Genomic DNA, 20,180 nt, shown 5'->3' with positions numbered 1-20,180 from the left:
TTTTTTTGGAAAGGAATATTTGGTTAGTGTATTTAATTTAAATCAATTTAAATCGATTGTTATCCATTTAACCCGTGATTTTGATGGCATAGATTTGCCAATACAAACAATCTTAGGAGATCTTGATTATGAATTAGTAATTAATAATTATTATTATCTTTTATACCGTCAACAGTTTTAGCTATTATTTAATAATTTATAATGGTAATTGAATGTATTTTTTTACACTTTTCAAGATTACTTTTAATTTTGTACTTCTCAATTAATATAGTAGGATATATCCACTTGTGAATTCCAACCGCAAGGAAATTTATTTGATTAACATAAAATTAAATAACAATGGAAAAAATAGCGAAAATGTAATTTATAACGAAAAAATAATAAAAATTACACTAACAAGGGTACCGCGATTAGTACAAAATTCGGAATTAAACTAAGCCGGACCCATTAAAGGCCCAGTGCAGTGATCTCTGAAACATGCGTCTCGCGTCAGGATAAAGAAAAAAAAAAAGGTTAGTTATTGCAGTCAAACTTTTTTGCCTCTTTTGTGTTTAAATTTTTCCAAATCTCGGTGTACCCCACAAGAGAAAATTCGAAAAACCTTTGCAGCGAGCGAGCGCGAGATTCAAAAATCAAAATCAAATACTACACGCGAATCGAAGGAATCTGTAGAACACGCGCCTCTCTCTCCTAACCTCGATCTTCTTCGTCTCTCCCTCTCTGCTTAAAAATAAAAAAAAAAAACACTTGGGGCTCCGTGAAAACAAACCAATTTTCATTCGTCTCTCCCTCTCTGCTTCAGAGTATGTTTCACTCTCTCTCTCTCTCTCTCTCTCTCTGCTTTTTGAATCTCTTTATTTTTTTCTCTCCACCAGGAATTAATCTCACTCATTTCGCTCACCACTATCTTCGTGATGCTGCTTCAGAGTATGTTTCGCTACTCTCTCTCTCTCCTGACCTTATTTTTTCGTTGATAACACTTTTTTTCTGCGTTTGTTTTTTTTTGCTGTGGAGAATCGAATAAAAACGGGAGATGAAGAAATCGTTCGTTTCGTATCGATTAGTTGTTTTTGTTAATATCTTCTTCTTCTTCTTCTTCCTCTTTCCAATTCTAGATTTGCGTTTTTTAGAGTAAATTAGGGAGTTGTTCGGCGTTATCTAGATGATTTTGATGTGAGGATATATATATATATATATATATATATATTTTGTTGATTATTGCTTCTTCTATTAAACCAAATCCTTCAGTTACATATTGTCTTGTGATGATATACTTTTGCGCCTCAACTCTAGTTCGTTCTTTCAGGTATTGATTGCGTTTGAGAGTAGGTAGGATTCAAGTAGCAGATAGATCTTGGAGGATAATGAAGACCAACAACATGCAAGTCAAAGGGAGAGGAGGAGGAGGAGGAATCATGAAGGCTAATCCACAACAGGCGATTTTTGAGCTGAAGAAGAAGGTTGTGACTGCGTTAAACAAGCTGGCGGATAGAGATACACATCAGAGAGGAGTTGATGAGCTTGAGACAACAGTTGAGCATCTGGCACCGGATAAGATTTCTTGTTTTCTCTCTTGTATTCTGGACACTGGCTCTGAGCAGAAGAGTGCTGTTCGGAAAGAGTGCATCAGGTTGATGGCTACTTTAGCTAGGTTTCATGACGGGCTTGTTGGACCACATCTTGCTAAGATGGTCTCCAGTATCGTTAAGCGGCTCAAGGATCCAGATTCTGTTGTCAGAGATGCATGTATTGAAACAATGGGTGTTTTGGCTTCCAAGATGAGTTGCTATGAACAAGACCACAACTATGGTGTCTTTGTTTCCTTGGTGAAACCGCTTTTCGAAGCCATTGGTGATCAGAATAAGTATGTGCAGTCAGGTGCCGCGTTATGCTTGGCAAGGGTTATTGATAGCAGTCCTGAAGCTCCAGTTGCTATTATACAACGCATGTTAACTCGGACTGTAAAGCTGCTCAATAACTCCCATTTCATCGCAAAACCAGCAGTTATTGAGCTTAACACAAGTATCATCCTGGTATGCTACTTCTAATTCCCATATCCTCCTACTTCTTTATTCCTTTCTGAGTCTGCTACTGCTACTGCTACTATTCTCATGTTTGTTTTAGCGGTATTCTTAGACGTGGTTGTATAAACGATTATTGGCAATTAACTCTAATCCAGGCTGGTGGGGCAACGGCAAACAGTGTGTTGTCCTCAGCAATGACTAGCTTTCAAGATGCCCTTAAAAATAAGGACTGGACAACTCGTAAGGCAGCTTCTGTAGCACTTATGGAAATAGCTGCTACTGGTGAAAAGTTTCTTGGACCTCTCAAGGCTTCCTGCATCTCTTCTCTTGAATCATGTCGCTTTGATAAAGTTCCAACTCTTTCTCTAAAATTTACTCTCTTACAGATGATCCTCCTTTTTTGGAATGACACGTCTAACTTTGTGCTTTTCTATTTTAGGTGAAACCAGTTAGGGACTCAGTTATCCTTGCCTTACAATATTGGAAAGGTGTCCCTGGGTCTGATAGTCCAGAGCCATCTGAAACTGGATCCTCTGTAAAAGGTGAGTTATAAAAATGGTTTTTGTCTTCAGATCCTTGCATCTTTTCTTTTCATAGACGACTCATAAATGCTCTTTCTGTTTATCTGTTTCTTAATTGCAGAAAACTATAATGGAACTCGAGAGAGTAGTGAACTTTTCAGCACCACTGACTCGAAATTGAAGGATGCTACGTCTAACAAATATGTAACGGATTTTGCAAGGAAAGAGGTTCCGGTTACTGCCAGGAAAGTACCTGCACGTTACAATGACGACCCTCGAAAGACTAAACAAGATAATTGGCATATTGATATTACACTCCCAGAATCTTCTATTGTTTCCAAGGTTGATCTTCACAATGAAGAATCAGAGGGCAGTTGCATCACCAAGACGTTTGCAGAAGTAAGAAACACGCCAGAAGTGACATATGAGTACATTCCAATGGAGGTTAAGGCAGATTGCTATTTAACAGACGCTACCAATGAAAATGATGATATTAAGTCCATTACAGTTTCATCAAGCAGTTTCCGAGCAATTGGTATGGTAAATCCAGCAATCACAAGTAAGCATTTTGCAGCTGAAGAGACTTATTCTGAGGACCAGCCATTCTCAACCAAGCTGAAAGATCGTACAAGGCTTGACTCTATTGTAACAGTGTCAAGCTCTCAAATCAATCATGACTGCTATGCTCAGATTGCAAATGAAATGGCTTCTGTACGTGAACAACTCTCAGATATTGAGAATAAACAGTCACGTTTAATAGATCAGCTACAGGTCAGTGGATTACCGGTCACAATCTATAATGTCTTTGCCCAGTTTACAAATTTATCGATGCTCTATTCAACCTTTTCATCTTCAGGATGCGTGCTCTCAATATCTCACCATGATTTTTTGAACTGTCTTACACCATCCTATGCTTAAGAAATGGCTGGTAAACATGAGGGCAAACTAACATACCTTTTTCTTCTTCTGTTAAACTTTTAGGCCTTTTCAACAGGAATAATGAACAACTTTTCGGTTCTTCAATCCAAGGTGTCAAGCTTAGAATATGCAGTGGAGGGGATAGCTCAGAACGTTGTCCTGCATACAGATATATCAAACTCCAATTTTGTGAAGCACAACCAAGGTACCCAGTCACCGAGGCTCTCTAGTTGCACTTCAAGAACTTCTATGGATATCCGCAATCGGCAATCTACATTATCATTTTCCAAGTACTCGATGACAAGGGAGAACAAAACACATGGAAGAAGCAGACTAAATGAATCACAGGGCATGGAGAAGACGAGGGGTAATCCTTCAGGTAAGACTGGTCAACAACATACTAGAGAGGACATTTGGAACAACATTGGACAGGGGAGACAAACATTGATCCAGACCAGGACATCTTCTGATTCAATTCAAAGCATAAGACAACATTACGCAGAGGTGATGAGTGGATCAAGGAAACCTGTGACAGGTGTTTCCTGTGAAGATGTTGTTGAATCAGAGTATATAGAAGTGCTTTCTTCTGGTGATGAGCTAGCGCTTGTCGAGCTTCTTGACAGAACCGGTCCTGTGCTGGAGAGTATGTCATTGCAGACCATAAATGAAATTCTCAGTATACTCCTGTCATACCTCCTCGAACGAAGATTCATGAATTCAATACTTCCTTGGTTGCATCAGGTAAGTTTGTTGAAATCATGCTGGATTTGCTATCACTACTACTACTGGAATAATCTTTCTTGAATTCAACTCTATTACTTCAACTAGGTCGCTGACTTGAGCACTACAAACGGAGCTAATTATCTTATTCCATCTGCGAGAAAGAGAGCCCAAATGTTGTCTGCAATTCAGGAGGCTTCAGGCATGGACTTTTCAAATCTTGCTGAGAGGAGAGCAGTTACTCAAATAGCAATGAAGTTACGTAAACTATGGGGTAAGCTATGATCTCTCCTTGCACAGAAAACTTGCTTATATGTTTATAAACATTGTACATTCATAGAAGCTGTAATCGTTAAGACGTTACACTATTAAATCCGGTGTGGTTCAGCAAGTAAAATCTTTTACTTTCAAATTAAAGACATCTTTCTTCTTTGCAGGAAAATGCTCCTGATCATTAGGCGTTCTGAAGTAAACAAGACAATGTTTAGCTACAAGCAGATGTTTTTCCCAAGTAGTGGAACTAAAACTTGTCAGTGTGGATTTTTTGAAAACTTTTTAGTTCCTTACCCTTTATCCCCCTGTTTTCCACGTGCAAACCACAAATGAGATCATTTGGATTAACCAAGTGTGTTCTAAAACTTTAGATTTCACTTACTACTCACCCACACAGCCAACAAAAAAGATTGTCTTCAAAAATTCATTTGAATTTCAGAGAAACATCAAATTGCATATTGCACTAATATTTGTAATCCCAAAAAACAGATCCCAAAACGAAGACTCAACTTATTTATACATTAAGCCAACTCTGCTACTTTCTTATCTTACAGTCTCAAATCACTGGTGAATTCTTTTTGTCTTGAGTCTTAAATTTTGGTAGTATCTGGTTCTGAAAGAGCAGAAACATATTTGTCAGTGTCGACTGAGGCTTCGCTCTTGCTTCGACCACTTTCCGGTCTTCTCCTCCTCTGTCCATCCCCATCTCTCGTGCCTTGGGAATCACTAGAAGCATCATATAAGGTTACAGACTTGCCCCTACTATGGAGGTTAGTCATGACATCCTCTTGAGCATCATCACCATCATCCTTGAGAGTCTCAAGAACTTCTACAACATGATTCATGAGGGGCCTTCCTTTCGGGTTTTGGCTTAGGCATTGGTACGCCAAACCAGCTACTTTCATCAACGCCTTAGTGCCATACTGTCCATCCATTCGAGGGTCTATGATCCTCAAAAGCTTTTTGTTGTGATTCAACAGTGGTCGTGCCCACTCTACCAAGTTATGCTCCCTGCAAGGTCTGCTTTTGTCCATCGCCCTCTTCCCAAGGAGCATCTCAAGGAGAAGTACTCCAAATCCATAAACATCACTTCTGGATGTCAAGTGTCCTATTACAACAATCAAATTTTTGACCCATTTACAAAGCGATTACCTAATGTGACAATATCAGTATGCATATATTTTAAAAGGGTCATTTTTAACACTGGTAGAAGAACCAGCTACGATTTCACTAGGTACTTGACAGTTGACCATGCTGACATCGATCTTATTTTACCAATTATGAATGCATATGGAAAAATAGTAAAGACAGACCTGTCATTACGTACTCAGGAGCAGCGTATCCGTAAGTCCCCATAACACGTGTTGAGACATGTGTTTGATCTCCTCTTGGACCATCCTTTGCTAGTCCAAAGTCAGAGAGTTTAGCATTGTAACCCTGCACAAGCATTACAACTTTCAGGGGCAGACAAATTGGAAAAGTAGAAAACAAGGTTATTTCAATGACAACTCTATGTCTTTGTAGACTACCCCTATTGAAGAAATCTATGTAATTTCAAAACAAAGGACGCAATAGCTGACCTCATCTAGCAATATATTTGCAGTCTTCAGATCCCGATATATGATGGAGCGTTCAGCACCATGTAGAAATGCAAGACCCTTGGCTGCATCAAGAGCAATCTTCATTCTTTTCGACCATGTCAAAGTGCATCCAACTCCTGCCAGTGAATTCCAAAAGAAGACACATATCGTCACTACTCCATTTATAACAGTCATTTTATTTGTAATAATTTTTGTTCAGAAACATTAACATCACGTCTAACAACTCGTCCGAACCTTAAATCATTTATTTTTGCTTCATATTTTACCAGTTACTAACTCCCACCTCATCTTAAACTACGCCTTCGTAAGTGGTTTTTACGTTAAACTATTGGGTACATATAGTCTATTGACTGTTCTTTAGAACACTAGAAAGTGCTTGGTTTGCAAAGCATATTTCAACAATGTATTTAGTCGGTATTAAAAGATCTTGTTCATATGATGCTTTATTCTTTCTTCAAGAATATTTTACTTAAAAGACTGGAATAACTCAAACTCAGATATGCTCCATCTTCAACAAGTATATGCAATGCAAGAATGGCATTTAATATGAAAGTGTATGTCAAGAAAAACTAAAACCAAAATCTCAAGGAAAAAAAAAGTCATTTGTGGTTTACGATAAAGCAAGTACAGTAAAGAGGGCATACTTAATTTCAATCTTCACGTTTTAGATTATGGGAAACTTACTTCGGAAAAGATGTTTCTCAAGGCTCCCCATTGCCATGTATTCATAGACTAATAATCTGTGATCATCTTCACAGCAGTAGCCAATGAGCTTGACCAAATTCGGGTGACTAAGCAGTCCTAAATAGTTGACTTCAGCCTACAGGAAATGAATATCACATTCCCAAGTACATTTAGTGTGCCAGTCACTGCTTTTTAAGTTTTTGAATAAAATAAAAAATAAAAAAGACCAATTTTACCAGCCACTCTCGGTCTCCCTGGAAGCCCTCTGGATTAAGCTCTTTGATGGCAACTTTGGTAGACTTGTAACCAGCCCTGACAGACTCATCTATAACTCCTTTATAGACCACTCCGAAACCTCCTTCACCAAGAATATAATCTGGCCTGAACTGCTTAGTAGCAACCTTCATCTCCTCGTAGGTGAAAATATCAACATTTTCATATCCTGGATTAGACTGAAGATCTTTAATGTTTTTAGGAGCCAAAGACAAGCCACCACTTGCACTCACTTTACCAACAGAAGAAGAATCTTGACAATCTGACTTCATTAGATACACAGCTGATTTTTTCCCTGCTGTCCCAACAAAACCAACATAGTGCAGAAACAACACAACGCATCATCAGCACAAGATAAGTTGAAATTTTTCAGCAAACTACATCCAAATTTAGTAACTTTTTTTTTTTTTTTTTTTTCTCTGGAAAATTTTAATACGAAATCACCATGATCCCAATTTACCCAGAAACCTAAAGAAAAAAAATTGAAAAGTTTTCCAATTTCATCCAAATTCAGTAACTTTTTTTGATTATTAAGAAACCCAAATTTGTATTTTTCCAATAGAACATCACCAGAGCCCTAAAAGAAAAAGAATCCTAAGAATTGGAAAGAACCTGGTGTTGTCTTCTTCTGATAGTTTTGCTGTTGAGAGAATTGGTACTGCTCTTCAGCGCTAAAGCAAATCCCCATCCGAATCTTAAAAAATTCGTTTAAAAAAAAAAAAAAAAAGAAACACTCTCGAGGGCAAAAAGGCGTTATGTGCTATTCGATTGCCATCACATTATCCGAAGACAGATCCAAAAAAAAAAAAAAAAGCAAACCCGATCTCTGACGGGGCTCCGAGAAACTCTGAGGAGATATGATGGGTTTCTCGGAGGGCGAGGTCGGAGAGAGAAGACAAAATGATGAAGAAACAAAAAAAAAAAAAAGAAAAAAAAAAAAAAGGGGAAGAAGATAATTGTAGAGAGAGAAGGAGAGAAAATGAATGATCCGTTGGAATCGATGGATTTGAGACTAGCCGCCAAAAACGCAAAGCCAAGCGACCCTGACGACAACGACTTTTTCTTCCCTTCTTCAACGGTTAATACGTTTATAAAATAATTTATTATTTTTGTATGCTTTATGTAAAAAAAACTCTATTTTTTTTCTTTTTTCTTTTTAGGTTCGAATGGTAACTGCGGATTTTGTAGTGCGGGACAAATAATTTGATAGTGCGGTACGGTTCAACTGCGGTACGTGCGGGACAAATGTATTTGCGGGATAAGTGCGGTTACTCTAAAATAAGCGGTACAAAATAAAGTTTGATTGGTGAAAAACAATTTGCAGTGCGGATTTCATATTATTTTATTAATAACTAATGATTCTATATTTTAATTTGTTTTGTATTTATAAATAAAAATTTTGATTTCTGTAATTTGTTAATTAAAATAGAGATTATTTGTAAATTATATATATTCTAAAATGATACTAAAAAAAACTGTGTTAAAAAATATTCAACAAACTTATTATTTTTTAATCGAAATTTTTGTTAAAGAAAAAGATTATCAAATTTTTTTAACAACATAAGCTTAAAACAAAAAATAAATATACTAAGAAAATTTGTTGTTATGAATATTTTTTTTATAAAGAAAATCTTCTTTCGATATTATTTTCCTTTTTATAAACATTTTCTTTCAATTATTAAGGCTTTATCATACCAAATAAACGATATATATTGCCATATAAATACTGGTTATTGCCATGTAAATACTGGTTATACACGTATACAATGACAAAGCCTTAATAATAAATAACCAGTATACACGTTTATTATTGCCATATAAATATTGCTTATTTTTTTCTAAATGAAAATATGATAAAAGAAGCCACGTGTTTCTTAGAAGTTAAAAACCCTAATTGTGCTTCTTCTTCTCCCTTTATTACTTGTAGGCTTGTAGCCGTCTATGGTTTTTCTTCTTTTTGATAAAATATTTCTATCTTTTTTTTTTGGATTTAAACTCAAAATTCATCTATTTCATCTCGTGTAATCAAAATTGAACAAGCAACATACAAAGATTCAGTTAACTTCACAAGTGGCTTTGGTCATAACGCTTCCATTCATTTCTCATACTTTTCCAGATCGAAATCTTGCGATTCCTTTAAGCTTCCAGATTGTCTTTTCTCAGAATCGCGATTCTGCCATGCTTCCATGCGATTCCGGTCGCTTCTGATTTCGTTTCCGATTCAGAGTCGGGAATTGACGGACGGTCTACCGATGCTTCCGTGTAATGTGGATAAAATTTTTTTTATTTATTATTATAATAAAACTATAAAAATTTATACATTGGCGTTTTTCAGAAAAACCGCTGGTTAAATGGTGTGTCTCTCTGGGAAAGCGGTCCAAGGCTTAAATCAAAGGCTAAAACCGCATGTGCGTTTTTGTTTTTGTTTTTTTTGGAAAAATGCAAATAATAAAAAAACTTATGATTGGTGTAAGGAAAGCGGTTTTCATATAAAACGCTTTGAAATCCGTTTTGAGTGGTTTCCAATCACAACCTTAAAGTAATTTCATTCAAATCTGATTTTCATTTAGAATTTCCATAAAACTGCACCTACTTCTTACCAAATTTGTTTTTTTTTTTTAAATATACAGTCAGTTGTTATAAAGTTTCCAAATCTATGTACATGGGAAAATATTGGTCAACGGTCAATATTTTGAATGTTGGTAATGCATTAATTAGTAACGTTAAACCACAAATTTTTTAATTTCTTTTGGAGAATTTGCAAACAAAGCAAAATTGTTTCTTTTTCTTCTCTTGCATGGTTATTTTTTATTATTATTTTTTTTTACAACAAAAAATCAACTCATATGAGCTAATGTAAAAGAAAATCGTTTACAAACAACACATGTTGCATGGTTATTTCTTTTTAAATTCAATAAATTTTTATTTACTTTTAGTTGAAAAAATTAAATACAAACTGTTTGGGAGCATACTACACTTCTAGAATCTTTCGACAAAATTGAAGCAAAACAATTAGGAATCGATTCTAACAAATGAAAACCTAAATATAAACAAAAAATATTGTTTGTTAATCCACCGACTAGACATAGCTTTCCTATATACGTAAAAGATACAGATTTTTCAGTCTTTTGATATGAAGTCATGGCATAACTATATCAAGAACAACATCGAGTACACATTACTAATCTCTGCCATAAGAAATTTTATTCACCATCGTTTCCAAATCCACTTTCAAAACCAACCGTATTACCCGCCTCATTTGGACTATATATAGGCCACAAAAGACACCCCATAGTTCTGCCATCCATGTCGAGCGTATCCCTATGTTTAGTGTAAAACCTACTCGTCAAACCCTAGAAGCATCCCACAACACACCCCCAATCGTAGCCAGTCCCAGGTTTCCATGTGATGCCTCATCCGTGTTAAGTTTCATCCACCCCAACCCTAAGAGACTCCATAATACCATCCCTTCCACTCGCACGAGGTTCACCCTCGAACCTCGTTTCACCAAGTTAGCCTTCAAGACTTCTCTGGTTAGATCTTTAACAAACTGTACTGTATCTCGACATTTGTCACTCGTACCAAAAACTTAACCTCATCTCCACTTCCAACCCCACCAAAGTGTCATTCCAAAAAGGATACGCCAAGAACATGACGCTGAACTCCTTTTCCCACCCAAATTCCCATACATCCATTCGAGAAAGGAGGTGTTAAAAAATTGATGCTTTTGTCTTGTCGGAATAATACGCTGCCATAGGCCAGCCATAGTCAGACAATCTCTCAAAATATGTGAAACACACCTATTTTTTTAATTAGTTATCTAATATTCTCATAAATATTAATTAATTTCCCAATTATAATCATGCCAAAACCAACACAAATTAAAACAAAAAAAAAAACTAAATTCAATATTAAACATAAATAATCCAAATTTCAACAACAACAACTCTAACGAAATAGACAACATGCAACCACCAGTTTCAACAAATCTCAAAAATAAAGCTGGAAACATAAACGAACAACAAAAAAGCGAGACCCTAGATCATCCTCATCTCCTCACTATGATTCCATAGTCAGAAATCGCACATTTTCATTTCTTTCAACATAAAAGATATGTGTAAGTATTTTGACAATTACTTAGTGAGGCGATCCTTCCATCTATGGGCTATACACACAAGAAAAAATTAAAAACAAAACAACCGAACCATGAGTAATTAGGAAAAATCTGCACAATCGCTAGCTGATGGTGTCAACCGAAACCTACCCTCGCTTTCGTGCTGGTGTCGATTAAACTGCAATAAAATCCACTTTTGCTCCTCGTCTCCCTCGACAATAGATCTTCCACCACCTCGTTCTCCCCACGAACAAGCACACACAAGCACATTCACAAAACCAAAACAAGCCACCAACACAAAGGAATCATTCCATACATCAAAACAAACAATCTTAATTACATGGTCACACATTCAACCCAAAACAAGAATTGTCTTTGGACAAGAAAATAGCAACACTAGTCAATGATGGCTTCCTCCTCACACCAACAGCTCGATCTCCTCTCTTTCATACACCAAAAATCTAGCTCTTCTCCCCCATTTTCTCTCATGAAAAAGCTAAGCTCTTCTACTTTCTCTCTCACTTGATCTCACAAAGCCCAATTCTCATTCTCTTCTCTAAGGGATGGACAAAGGCAACTGGGTAGAAAAGAGAAGATGCATCAAGTTTTAAAGAGAGTAGTTGATAACTCTCTAATTTACATGTTTTAGACACCCTTTTTTGTCCATATTTTGCATTAGATATAAAAATGTCCTTAACTGTAGGAATTTGCATTTAGGCCATTTAGGGTGCTGCATTGTTGCATTTGTGCATTTTGGATAAAAACAGGTGCTTTGGAGCCCAAAATGGGGAAGAATGAGGTCAAACCCGAGCATGTAACCGAAGGAGCGATCGTGCAAGAAGAACAGTGCAAACCTCAACCCGATTAATGAGGATCTAAGAGCAGGAAGAATAACCCAAAGACTTACCCAAGGAACTACCCGACTTGAACCTCATGCACCGCCTCGAACAGACCCTCGGGCAGAATTGAGCAGCTAGGTTAAATGGGTTTCCATATATAAACCCCCTCTTCTTCTTCTCGCCCTAGCACGCCGCAGACACTCAAACCAGAGAGCGAGAGCTTCTGAGAGAGAGAGAGAGAGAGAGAGAGAGAGAGAGAGAGAGAGAGAGAGAGAGAGAGAGAGAGAGAGCGATTCAAACACTTTTTCTACTTTGTTAGGATTCGATTTTATTTCTTTTTGCTATTCTTTTCAGTTTTGATTCTGTACTCTATTACTTTTATTTTTTTTTCAATACAATACAATTTTCATTCATTTGTGTTTTTATGCTTTTTGCCATGAGATTTGAGTAGTGAACCAAGGTTTCTAAAGATGGATAGACAAGTAAGTGTTCTTGATCGATTAGGATGTCTTAGCTTGAATGTTTATTTTATAGAATTTCCTTTCTAGATTGGTGTTTTTAATGCTATTTTCAGACCGAGAGGTTGAGATTAGATCTAGGGTGTTTTGCGATCGAGAGATGTTGTTAAAATGCTTGAATCAATCAATGCTAGAGATTTACTCACTTAGACTAAGAGATTAGATGTGTAAGGAGTTTATTGACAATAATGAATATGATTTTAATGCCTGCTTAGTCATGTTTCTCCAACGAGAGTTGGGTAGGGGAGTGAATAAGGTTGATTTTTTCTATCACGAGAGTGTTTTAGCAAGGTTAGGAGATTCTTTGTCTAGGGAATATTTGCTTGAGGCATGTAAGACATCCCAAATTTATCAGGAGCACTTGTGAGTCGATTACCCCATCCTTAGGAGCCTTCTTATCTTGATTATTTAGTTTTTATCTATAACTTGACCCCTTACCCGAACTGGTACTCGATCACCAACTTCGTGTATACTTTTGAGCTGTTCATCCTTGTCTTCTTGATCCGATCATCCCACCCGATCCTGTATCCGAATGCTTGCATCGGGTACTTAAGTCGTGTGATTCTTGTTCATTTTATTTACTTTTGCTTATTTTAGGTTGTTAGAAAAACCCCATGACTTGTATTGTTCTGATCATATCTTATCTGCTAGCATAACAACCATTTGGATTGATAACCCTTCGTACTACAACTGCATAGGAAATTGATACCCTGGGTGAAAATCCTGTTATCAGGAGTCTAGGGTTTTCACATCATGGAACTCATTGCTCACAATTCACACCATACCACTCCACTCTCACACGCAAAGTCTTTCAAGTTCTGGGTATCCCATACCACTCTGCTCTCAGGCCAATAAAAGGAAACATGGATTTTTGAACTACATATAGTGACTATATTTAGTCACCAATGATTACATATCTGATTTTCTCCTCTAAGATCCATCTCCAAGCTCTATGCTTTTTTCACCATATGTTCCCAAACTCTTGAGAGCTTGCCAATCCCCCGAGCACTTCAGATCCTCTTAAGCTCTATCGTTTCCTATTCCCGAGCTCTTTCGCCTTCTGGCACCTCTTGTGACACATGTCGCCCTTTATCTATAATGAGTTTCGACAGAGGATCCATGCTTGCTTAAGCATGATGAAGTTTATGGTTATTACAGTTAGAGTTTATTAACCAATGGTTACAATTATCTAATATAATAAAATAGGCTTACACCCTCTAAGAAGCTCTATCTATCTACCATGTGACACCTCTAAATCCTCTGTTTTATTTTTTAACGTTTTATCTCATGTTTAAGCCAATTGGTAATAGGCTGTAAATGGTTAATGGACCACATAATTTTTTCGACTTCTCAAAAAAAAACCAAAAGAATCTCTGAGTTACTAAGTAAGCTACGTTGTCATTGATCTCTTCCTCTTCTTTTCTTCTATTTTACAAAAAAACGAGAATATATCTTTATTGAGACTTCAAATGTTTAGCTCTTCCGCAGCTTTGGCCAACAGTTATAATGAGCACAGTTTTTTTAAGAAACGATTCACAAAAGCTGAAGAGAGGAAAGATAGCGAGAGGGTCCCAGCTAAAAACCACCGACAAGGTCCATCTGGTATGAACTTCTTCTCTTTACTCTTTGTTTTAATGGAGACTCTATTAGTTTATTTAGATAGCTTTGACGGACAACGTATGCGAGAGAGAAAACAACACACATTTGCTTTCCACAACACCCACCACCAACAGAAAAGGTGCATCACAAAGAGAAAAAGGTATCCTTTCTACAAAAATATATTTATACTCAAATTAATAAAATAGCAAAATTAGTGAAATGAAACACAAACCTCAACCAGATAAATCAACTAAACGGAGGACCAAACCAAAAGGATAGGAAACGATGTCAAGCAATACAAGACCAAGGTAAATGAAGATCATCAAAGAATACAACCTAAAAGTATCTTTAACATGGGGGACACCCAAAGTATCCTTATACTCGATATATTTATATTTTCACACTTCACTTTATATAATCTGTACATATACCAGTGTATTGTTTTCCTTGTGGGGACACACACCTACTAGATATACAACTAAATAGAGGATACAAAACTACATATCCATATGCCATTACTTCAATTCCAAAACGCGAAAGAGATGAGAATGCAGAGAAAGCCAGCCTCACCTAAACTGTTTCCCCAAAGTTTTATTATATGATTTCCCCTACTCTAACTTCATTACAAATAGATGTATTTCTAATCTGTAGGCAAGTCATTAACGTGTAAACAACATCAGAGGTGTTTTCCAACATATTTTAGTGGATGTTGAGAGGTCAGTCTCTCCACAGACGTAGTGGCTGCCACCTTGAACTGGGTTAACAAAAATCTTTGTTTTTTCCCAATTTTATTCAAACTACAAAAAGATAAATTTAATCAACCAACCAAATAAAAAGGCTGGAAAAATAATAAACAGTATTCATAAAACCAACAATACACGACCTGTGATAAACAATAGATTGTCACTTCAATTTTTAATTTTAAAAAAACCTCCGATTATCAATTTAAATTTGAAATCAAAAACCACAAAAAATACAAACACACTGAATATACACAGGATCGCAAGTAAACAACTAAATCAAAACAGACACAATTAAATGCCCAGTAATTACAAACAACTATATGACCACAAGCAAACTGAATATACACAAAATCTTTATTTACACAAATATAATATTCTACAAAAAATAAAAAATACAGAGTTCCTTAAATAAAAACCACAAAGATCCCAAAAAAGAAAAAACACAAACAAACGGGCAGATCACCATATATATAAATACCCACACAAAAAAAGACAACAAAAACAAAAGATAAGCACACCTATCACAAATAATTCATATCACAACAAAGAGGGAAACAAATGTAATTAAAAAAAAAAAAAACCAATATTTCAATTAGCGTCTACTGAGGTATTCTCTCTTGTAATAAAAAAATATTTCAAACACTAACACTAAAATAAAAGGAAAAAAAAACCATACACTTTTAATTAAATAAAAAATGTTAACGAATTTTACATAATATAACAAATATATGTAACTATCTTATTTTGGAAAAAGTAAAAGTACTATTGATGCAAAACTAAAAATACATAACTATATTTTAATATATATATATATATATATATATATATATATATAATACTACTATCTTATTATAGTTGAGTTTTCAAAGTTAGCCAATAACATGATCATGACACGTGTCAAGTATACTGATGAGATATTGACATGTGTCAAAAAAAATTATTATTTTTTAAAACAGCTAATTAAGATAATAACATAAAGATTATTATTTTTCAAACAGCTAATTAAGATAATAACATTAAATTTATATTTTTATATCTAAAAAAAATTCCTAAACTAAAAAAAAAATTGACAAGACTAATATATTTTCCATTGTACGCTAATTATATTATATGTGTTTTTTCAATTAGATTTTGACATGTATAAACAAAAAATAATTCATTAAGCATGTATATTACTATTAATCAAGAATAGTGAATAATAAATCTAAAAAAATAACATAAGTGAAACGATCTGACCCGTTTTTTTTTAGTAAAATAATAAATAATAAATATAAAAATAATAATAATAAATAAACTACAACTAGTGGTTCCATATCCACTAGCCACCTAACCACAATCACAATTAATAGTGAAAATATTCAATATCAATATCCAATAAATAACCAATAATAAATAGCTAATATTCAAAACATAAGCATATCCAATAACCAAACAACAGGAATCATAGAACCATCAACCTAGCAATGTTTCTAATGACCCAACTCTAGCAACCTAGCAATGCCAGACAACAACCAATTGAGTCCCTAGAACATCCTCCTCTTCGATTCCATGATCACACTTTGCCTATACCTGCACCACAAACACAAATTGCAATGCATGAGTATTTTATAAACACTCAGTAAGGCAATTGATGTTTATACATTTCTCCTTGTTTTACCTTAGTTTATTTACATCTTTTGCATGATTTACTATCTAGTTTAGCCATTATTGAGTAGTTTAGGACTGTTTGTGCGTTAGAGTAGAATTGCATTGCATTTGTATGGTTTCTTGCATAAACAGGTGATTTGAGACTCAAGGAGCATGGAGAAGTGCTGAAGGAGAGTTGAGCCATCAAGTGAAGCAGATAAAGGAGCTAGAGCAGAAGAGAAGCAAGGTCCGGAAGTCCACTCGACCGCAGCACTCGACTAGACACTCGACCGTGTGCAGAGAAGGACTCGACTGACTGGAAGAATCAGAAGAAGAAGTTACTTGACCGAGCACCTAGTCGAGTTCACCGAGCCGCCTCTCTATTTTGTCTTCTAGCTATTTTAGGGCTTCCCCTATTTTTTATATAAAACCTTGTACCCTGCAGCCACCAAAGAGAGCCACTTTTTAAAGAAACAATATCTAGACCTAGTATTTACCCTTTTGGGAATTATCTACTTTTTGTTTTTTTTTTTGCTTAGATCATTAGCCACTTTTGTATTGTCTCAAGAAATCTTTGATACTTGTTGGTTCCATAACTTTCTAAGTATTGAGAATTTGAGTTTGATTTCTTCTTCAATATTGTAGATCTCTATCTCATCTATCTAATCATGCAAGTTTCATTGATTTCTGGGTTTAGGATTTTGTGTGAGTAGTGTGTAGAGATCTTAAGGATGGATTAGGCTGGATAAGGGTCATGGTTGTTTAGATTGGTCAAGCTTGCTTGTTTATAGATCTCTTCTAGGTTAGATGCACTCTATGCTATTCTTATACTGAGAGGGTAAGGATAGATCTTAAACTTCTTAGCATCACACCAATGTCTAAGTTGTTAGATAAGGCTAATACTAGAGATTATCATGAAGCATGCTAAGAGATTAGATGTTTAATATGATTTTTGACATTGATGATCTGGTTGTTTATTGCCTGCTTTTATATGTTCTTAGCTAGTGAGAACTAGGTCTAGGAGTATCTAAGCTTGATTGTTATTGTCATGAGAATGAATTAACAAGTATTCGAAGATCATTGTCTAGAGATAGCTCATGTTTGATTGAGGTTTGTTGACCAGTTTAGATAACCATAACTTAAGTCCAGCCCATGAATCCATCCTTAGGACCTTTCTTTGTCTATTGATTTCTTTGTTTAAATCCTGTTAATCGCTTGCTGTTTGATATGCTTTTGTTTTGCTCTGTTTTAATTGTTGACTTTGTTTCTGTTCTGAGTTTTCAACCCACTCGACCCTAGTACTCGATCGAGCATCAGATCGAGTGCTTGCTCGAGCACCATCCAATGTTCTTGTTTATGTTATGCATCTTTCCTGCTTCATTTCCTGTTTCATTCTAGTTTCATTCCTGTTTCATTGCATTCGTTCCTCTTCAGTCCTATTTCATTACTTGTCTTGCATTAGTTTAATTCTTGTTCTTGTTTAGTATCATCTCTGCTTTGTTTACATTGTTTACCTTGCATTTAGTATCTTGTCTTAGTAGCTTTACATTCTGCATTTTATCATTATCATTAGGTTGCTAGTTAAAAACATTCATCATATTTGGCTTAACTTAGATAAGTGTTCACATCCTGATTGCTTGCATCACACTCATTATGGTTTGACATCCTTTATGCTACAACTACATAAGGGTAATTGAAACACCTTGCATTCCATCACTCATCATCTCTATCTTCATTCATATCATCATCCACACAAAAGTACTTGTGTTCAATTTGGTGCTGTTGCCATTTGAGTGTTTGTTTGTGACATTTAGGATCTACATAAGTCTAAGATTAAGTTCTATTGTTCCTTTGATCACTACTAATTTTGATTCTTCATCTGATTGGTTGTTTTGAGTCTCAGGTACCAACTCGACCATCCAATCGACCGTCTGCACGATCGAGTACCTGATCGAGCCACAACCCGAATTCAAAAGGAATACTCGTCTCAGTCAGTTCGACCTTCAACTCGAGCCAGTGCTCGACCGAGTGCCTGTCCGAGTTAGTGATCAAAGGAACAATAGAACTTAATCTTCAGAGGTACCTTGATCACATCAACCGACTACCAAGAGACCTGAGACAGTAGAGAACAAGAATCCTCCAAGAACAAGAAAATCAGTTGCTAATGGAGCAACAAAATAATCAAGATCAAAGGCCAAGGAACATTGGTGCTGGAGATGCACCAAATACACATAACCAAAGAGCTGGCATAGTTCCTCCTGCAGTTGCCAACAACAACATGAGATCAAGAGTGGTCTAATCACCATGATTCAAGCTAATAAGTTCCATGGTTTGCCAATGGAAGATCCCTTAGATCATCTTGATGAGTTTGATAGGATTTGTGGACTCACCAAGATCAATGGTGTTAGTGAAGATGGCTTCAAGCTTAGGCTGTTTCCTTTCTCACTTGGAGACAAAGCTCATCTATGGGAGAAGACACTTCCAACTGGTGCTATCACTAGATGGGATGCTTGTAAGAAGGCCTTTCTAGCTAAGTTCTTCTCCAATGCAAGAACTGCAAGGTTGAGGAATGAGATTTCTGGGTTTGCACAAAAGAACAATGAAAGCTTTTGTGAGGCATGGGAGAGATTCAAGGGCTTCCAAACTCAATGTCCACACCATGGATTCAGCAATGAGTCTTTGCTCAGTACCTTATATAGAGGGGTCCTACCTAAGATAAGGATGCTTTTGGACACAGCCTCCAATGGCAATTTCCTCAACAAAAATGTAGAAGAAGGCTGGGAATTGGTAGAGAATCTAGCTCAATCAGATGGAAATTATAATGAAGACTATGACAGAACAGTAAGGTTTGTCTCCAATGATCAAGAGGAGAAGTACAAGAAGGACTTGAAAGTAGTCAATGAGAAGCTATATAGAATTCTACTCAGCCAACAAAAGATCATTCACTTCATTGGTGAAGAAGACTCTCAAGTTCAAGATGGGGAGAGAGAGTTTGCTGAGCTCTGCTACATGCAGAATCAAGGAGGATTCAAGGGTTACAATCAATTCAAGAACAACAATCTCTCCTATAGAAGCACCAATATAGCCAGTCCTCAAGATAGAGTTTATCCACCTCAACAGCCCCAACAACAAAAAAACTATGCACACAAGCAACATCAAGAAGGGTTCCAGCCTCAATTGTGTCCCCCTCCAGGGTTTCAGACCTTCCAAGGCCAAGAACCAGATTTGAGAGCTATGATGCAGCAAATGTTGCTTGGACAAGCAAATGGGTCGATTGAGGATGCAAAGAAGTTTGTTGAGTTGAACCAAAAGCTGACTTCTCAATATAATGATCTCAACATAAAGTTTGAAAGTCTGAACTCTAGAGTCAAGTACATGGAGAGCAACATTGCTTCTACTTCAGCTCCAAAGCCTAATCAACTTCCTGGAAAAGTTATTCAAAACCCAAGGGAGTTTACTGCTAAAGCTATTCATCTCTATGAGGAAGCTGTCACTAAGGACAGTGAGGTTCAAGCTAGGGAGGATTTGTCACTTATTGAAGCCCAGAGTAAAGGTTTTTCAAAGCAGACTGAAGCCGTCAAAGCACTCGACCAGGTGCTCGACCACACACATGATCGAGTACCTGATTGAGTGACCGATCGAGTTGTTGTCACAGAAGCTGTTAAGCCTGTTAGATACATTCCTCCTGCTTACAAACCACCTCTGCCATTCCCAGGACGTTTCAAGG

The 20,180-nt window shown here is 36.2% G+C and overlaps 2 protein-coding genes, 1 long non-coding RNA gene and 1 other non-coding gene across 7 annotated transcripts; 2 read left to right on the top strand and 2 right to left on the bottom strand.

Moving 5' to 3' along the window:
• The first annotated feature begins 573 nt into the window (after nt 1–573).
• LOC104747243 (TORTIFOLIA1-like protein 2) lies at nt 574–4,821 on the top strand. 2 transcript variants are annotated; one of them, XM_010468843.3, is made up of 9 exons: nt 635–803; nt 876–927; nt 1,307–2,033; nt 2,180–2,374; nt 2,464–2,566; nt 2,667–3,316; nt 3,527–4,204; nt 4,292–4,457; nt 4,621–4,821. In XM_010468843.3, exons 3-9 carry the CDS (start codon nt 1,365–1,367, stop codon nt 4,632–4,634), a joined length of 2,475 nt encoding a protein of 824 aa, XP_010467145.2. In that variant the 5' UTR covers nt 635–803; nt 876–927; nt 1,307–1,364; the 3' UTR covers nt 4,635–4,821. The 2 variants fall into 2 exon arrangements, with proteins under 2 accessions (XP_010467146.2, XP_010467145.2); XM_010468844.3 differs by lacking the exon at nt 876–927 and having other exon boundaries at nt 574–803.
• Nucleotides 4,822–4,866: 45 nt separating this feature from the next.
• LOC104699511 (putative serine/threonine-protein kinase PBL17) lies at nt 4,867–14,227 on the bottom strand. Of its 3 annotated transcripts, XM_087489648.1 has the most exons (7): nt 14,210–14,227; nt 7,627–8,026; nt 6,978–7,312; nt 6,742–6,877; nt 6,037–6,173; nt 5,770–5,893; nt 4,867–5,564 (listed from the first exon to the last, which is right to left on the bottom strand). In XM_087489648.1, exons 2-7 carry the CDS (start codon nt 7,700–7,702, stop codon nt 5,047–5,049), a joined length of 1,326 nt encoding a protein of 441 aa, XP_087345774.1. In that variant the 5' UTR covers nt 7,703–8,026; nt 14,210–14,227; the 3' UTR covers nt 4,867–5,046. The 3 variants fall into 3 exon arrangements, with proteins under 3 accessions (XP_087345774.1, XP_087345773.1, XP_087345775.1); XM_087489647.1 differs by lacking the exon at nt 14,210–14,227 and having other exon boundaries at nt 7,627–8,088; XM_087489649.1 differs by lacking the exon at nt 14,210–14,227 and having other exon boundaries at nt 6,978–7,309; nt 7,627–8,082.
• Nucleotides 8,938–9,597, top strand: LOC147926795 (uncharacterized). Its single transcript, XR_015582979.1, has 2 exons — nt 8,938–9,276; nt 9,350–9,597. It is a non-coding gene; the product is annotated as an uncharacterized LOC147926795 (long non-coding RNA).
• Nucleotides 14,228–19,012: 4,785 nt separating the features above from the next.
• Nucleotides 19,013–19,119, bottom strand: LOC147926794 (small nucleolar RNA R71). The gene has a single exon (XR_015583085.1). It is a non-coding gene; the product is annotated as a small nucleolar RNA R71 (small nucleolar RNA).
• Nucleotides 19,120–20,180: the final 1,061 nt, after the last annotated feature.

Source organism: Camelina sativa, chromosome 15 (assembly GCF_030686135.1).
Source record: "Camelina sativa cultivar CO46 ecotype springtype chromosome 15, ASM3068613v1".
In the NCBI taxonomy this organism is placed as follows: Eukaryota; Viridiplantae; Streptophyta; class Magnoliopsida; order Brassicales; family Brassicaceae; genus Camelina; species Camelina sativa.
This window is presented reverse-complemented; position numbering and strand designations above follow the sequence as displayed.

What these genes read in the sequence shown, in the direction of transcription:
- LOC104747243 (XM_010468844.3), top strand. Translation starts at nt 1,365, where the DNA reads ATGAAGACCAACAACATGCAAGTCAAAGGGAGAGGAGGAGGAGGAGGA. An exon ending in TTAACACAAGTATCATCCTG is followed by an intron (nt 2,034 to 2,179) that starts GTATGCTACTTC and finishes ACTCTAATCCAG; the next exon opens with GCTGGTGGGGCAACGGCAAA. An exon ending in AATCATGTCGCTTTGATAAA is followed by an intron (nt 2,375 to 2,463) that starts GTTCCAACTCTT and finishes TTTCTATTTTAG; the next exon opens with GTGAAACCAGTTAGGGACTC.
- LOC104699511 (XM_087489648.1), bottom strand. Translation starts at nt 7,702, where the DNA reads ATGGGGATTTGCTTTAGCGCTGAAGAGCAGTACCAATTCTCTCAACAG. An exon ending in TGAGAAACATCTTTTCCGAA is followed by an intron (nt 6,174 to 6,741) that starts GTAAGTTTCCCA and finishes ATTCACTGGCAG; the next exon opens with GAGTTGGATGCACTTTGACA. An exon ending in TCCTGAGTACGTAATGACAG is followed by an intron (nt 5,565 to 5,769) that starts GTCTGTCTTTAC and finishes TTGTTGTAATAG; the next exon opens with GACACTTGACATCCAGAAGT.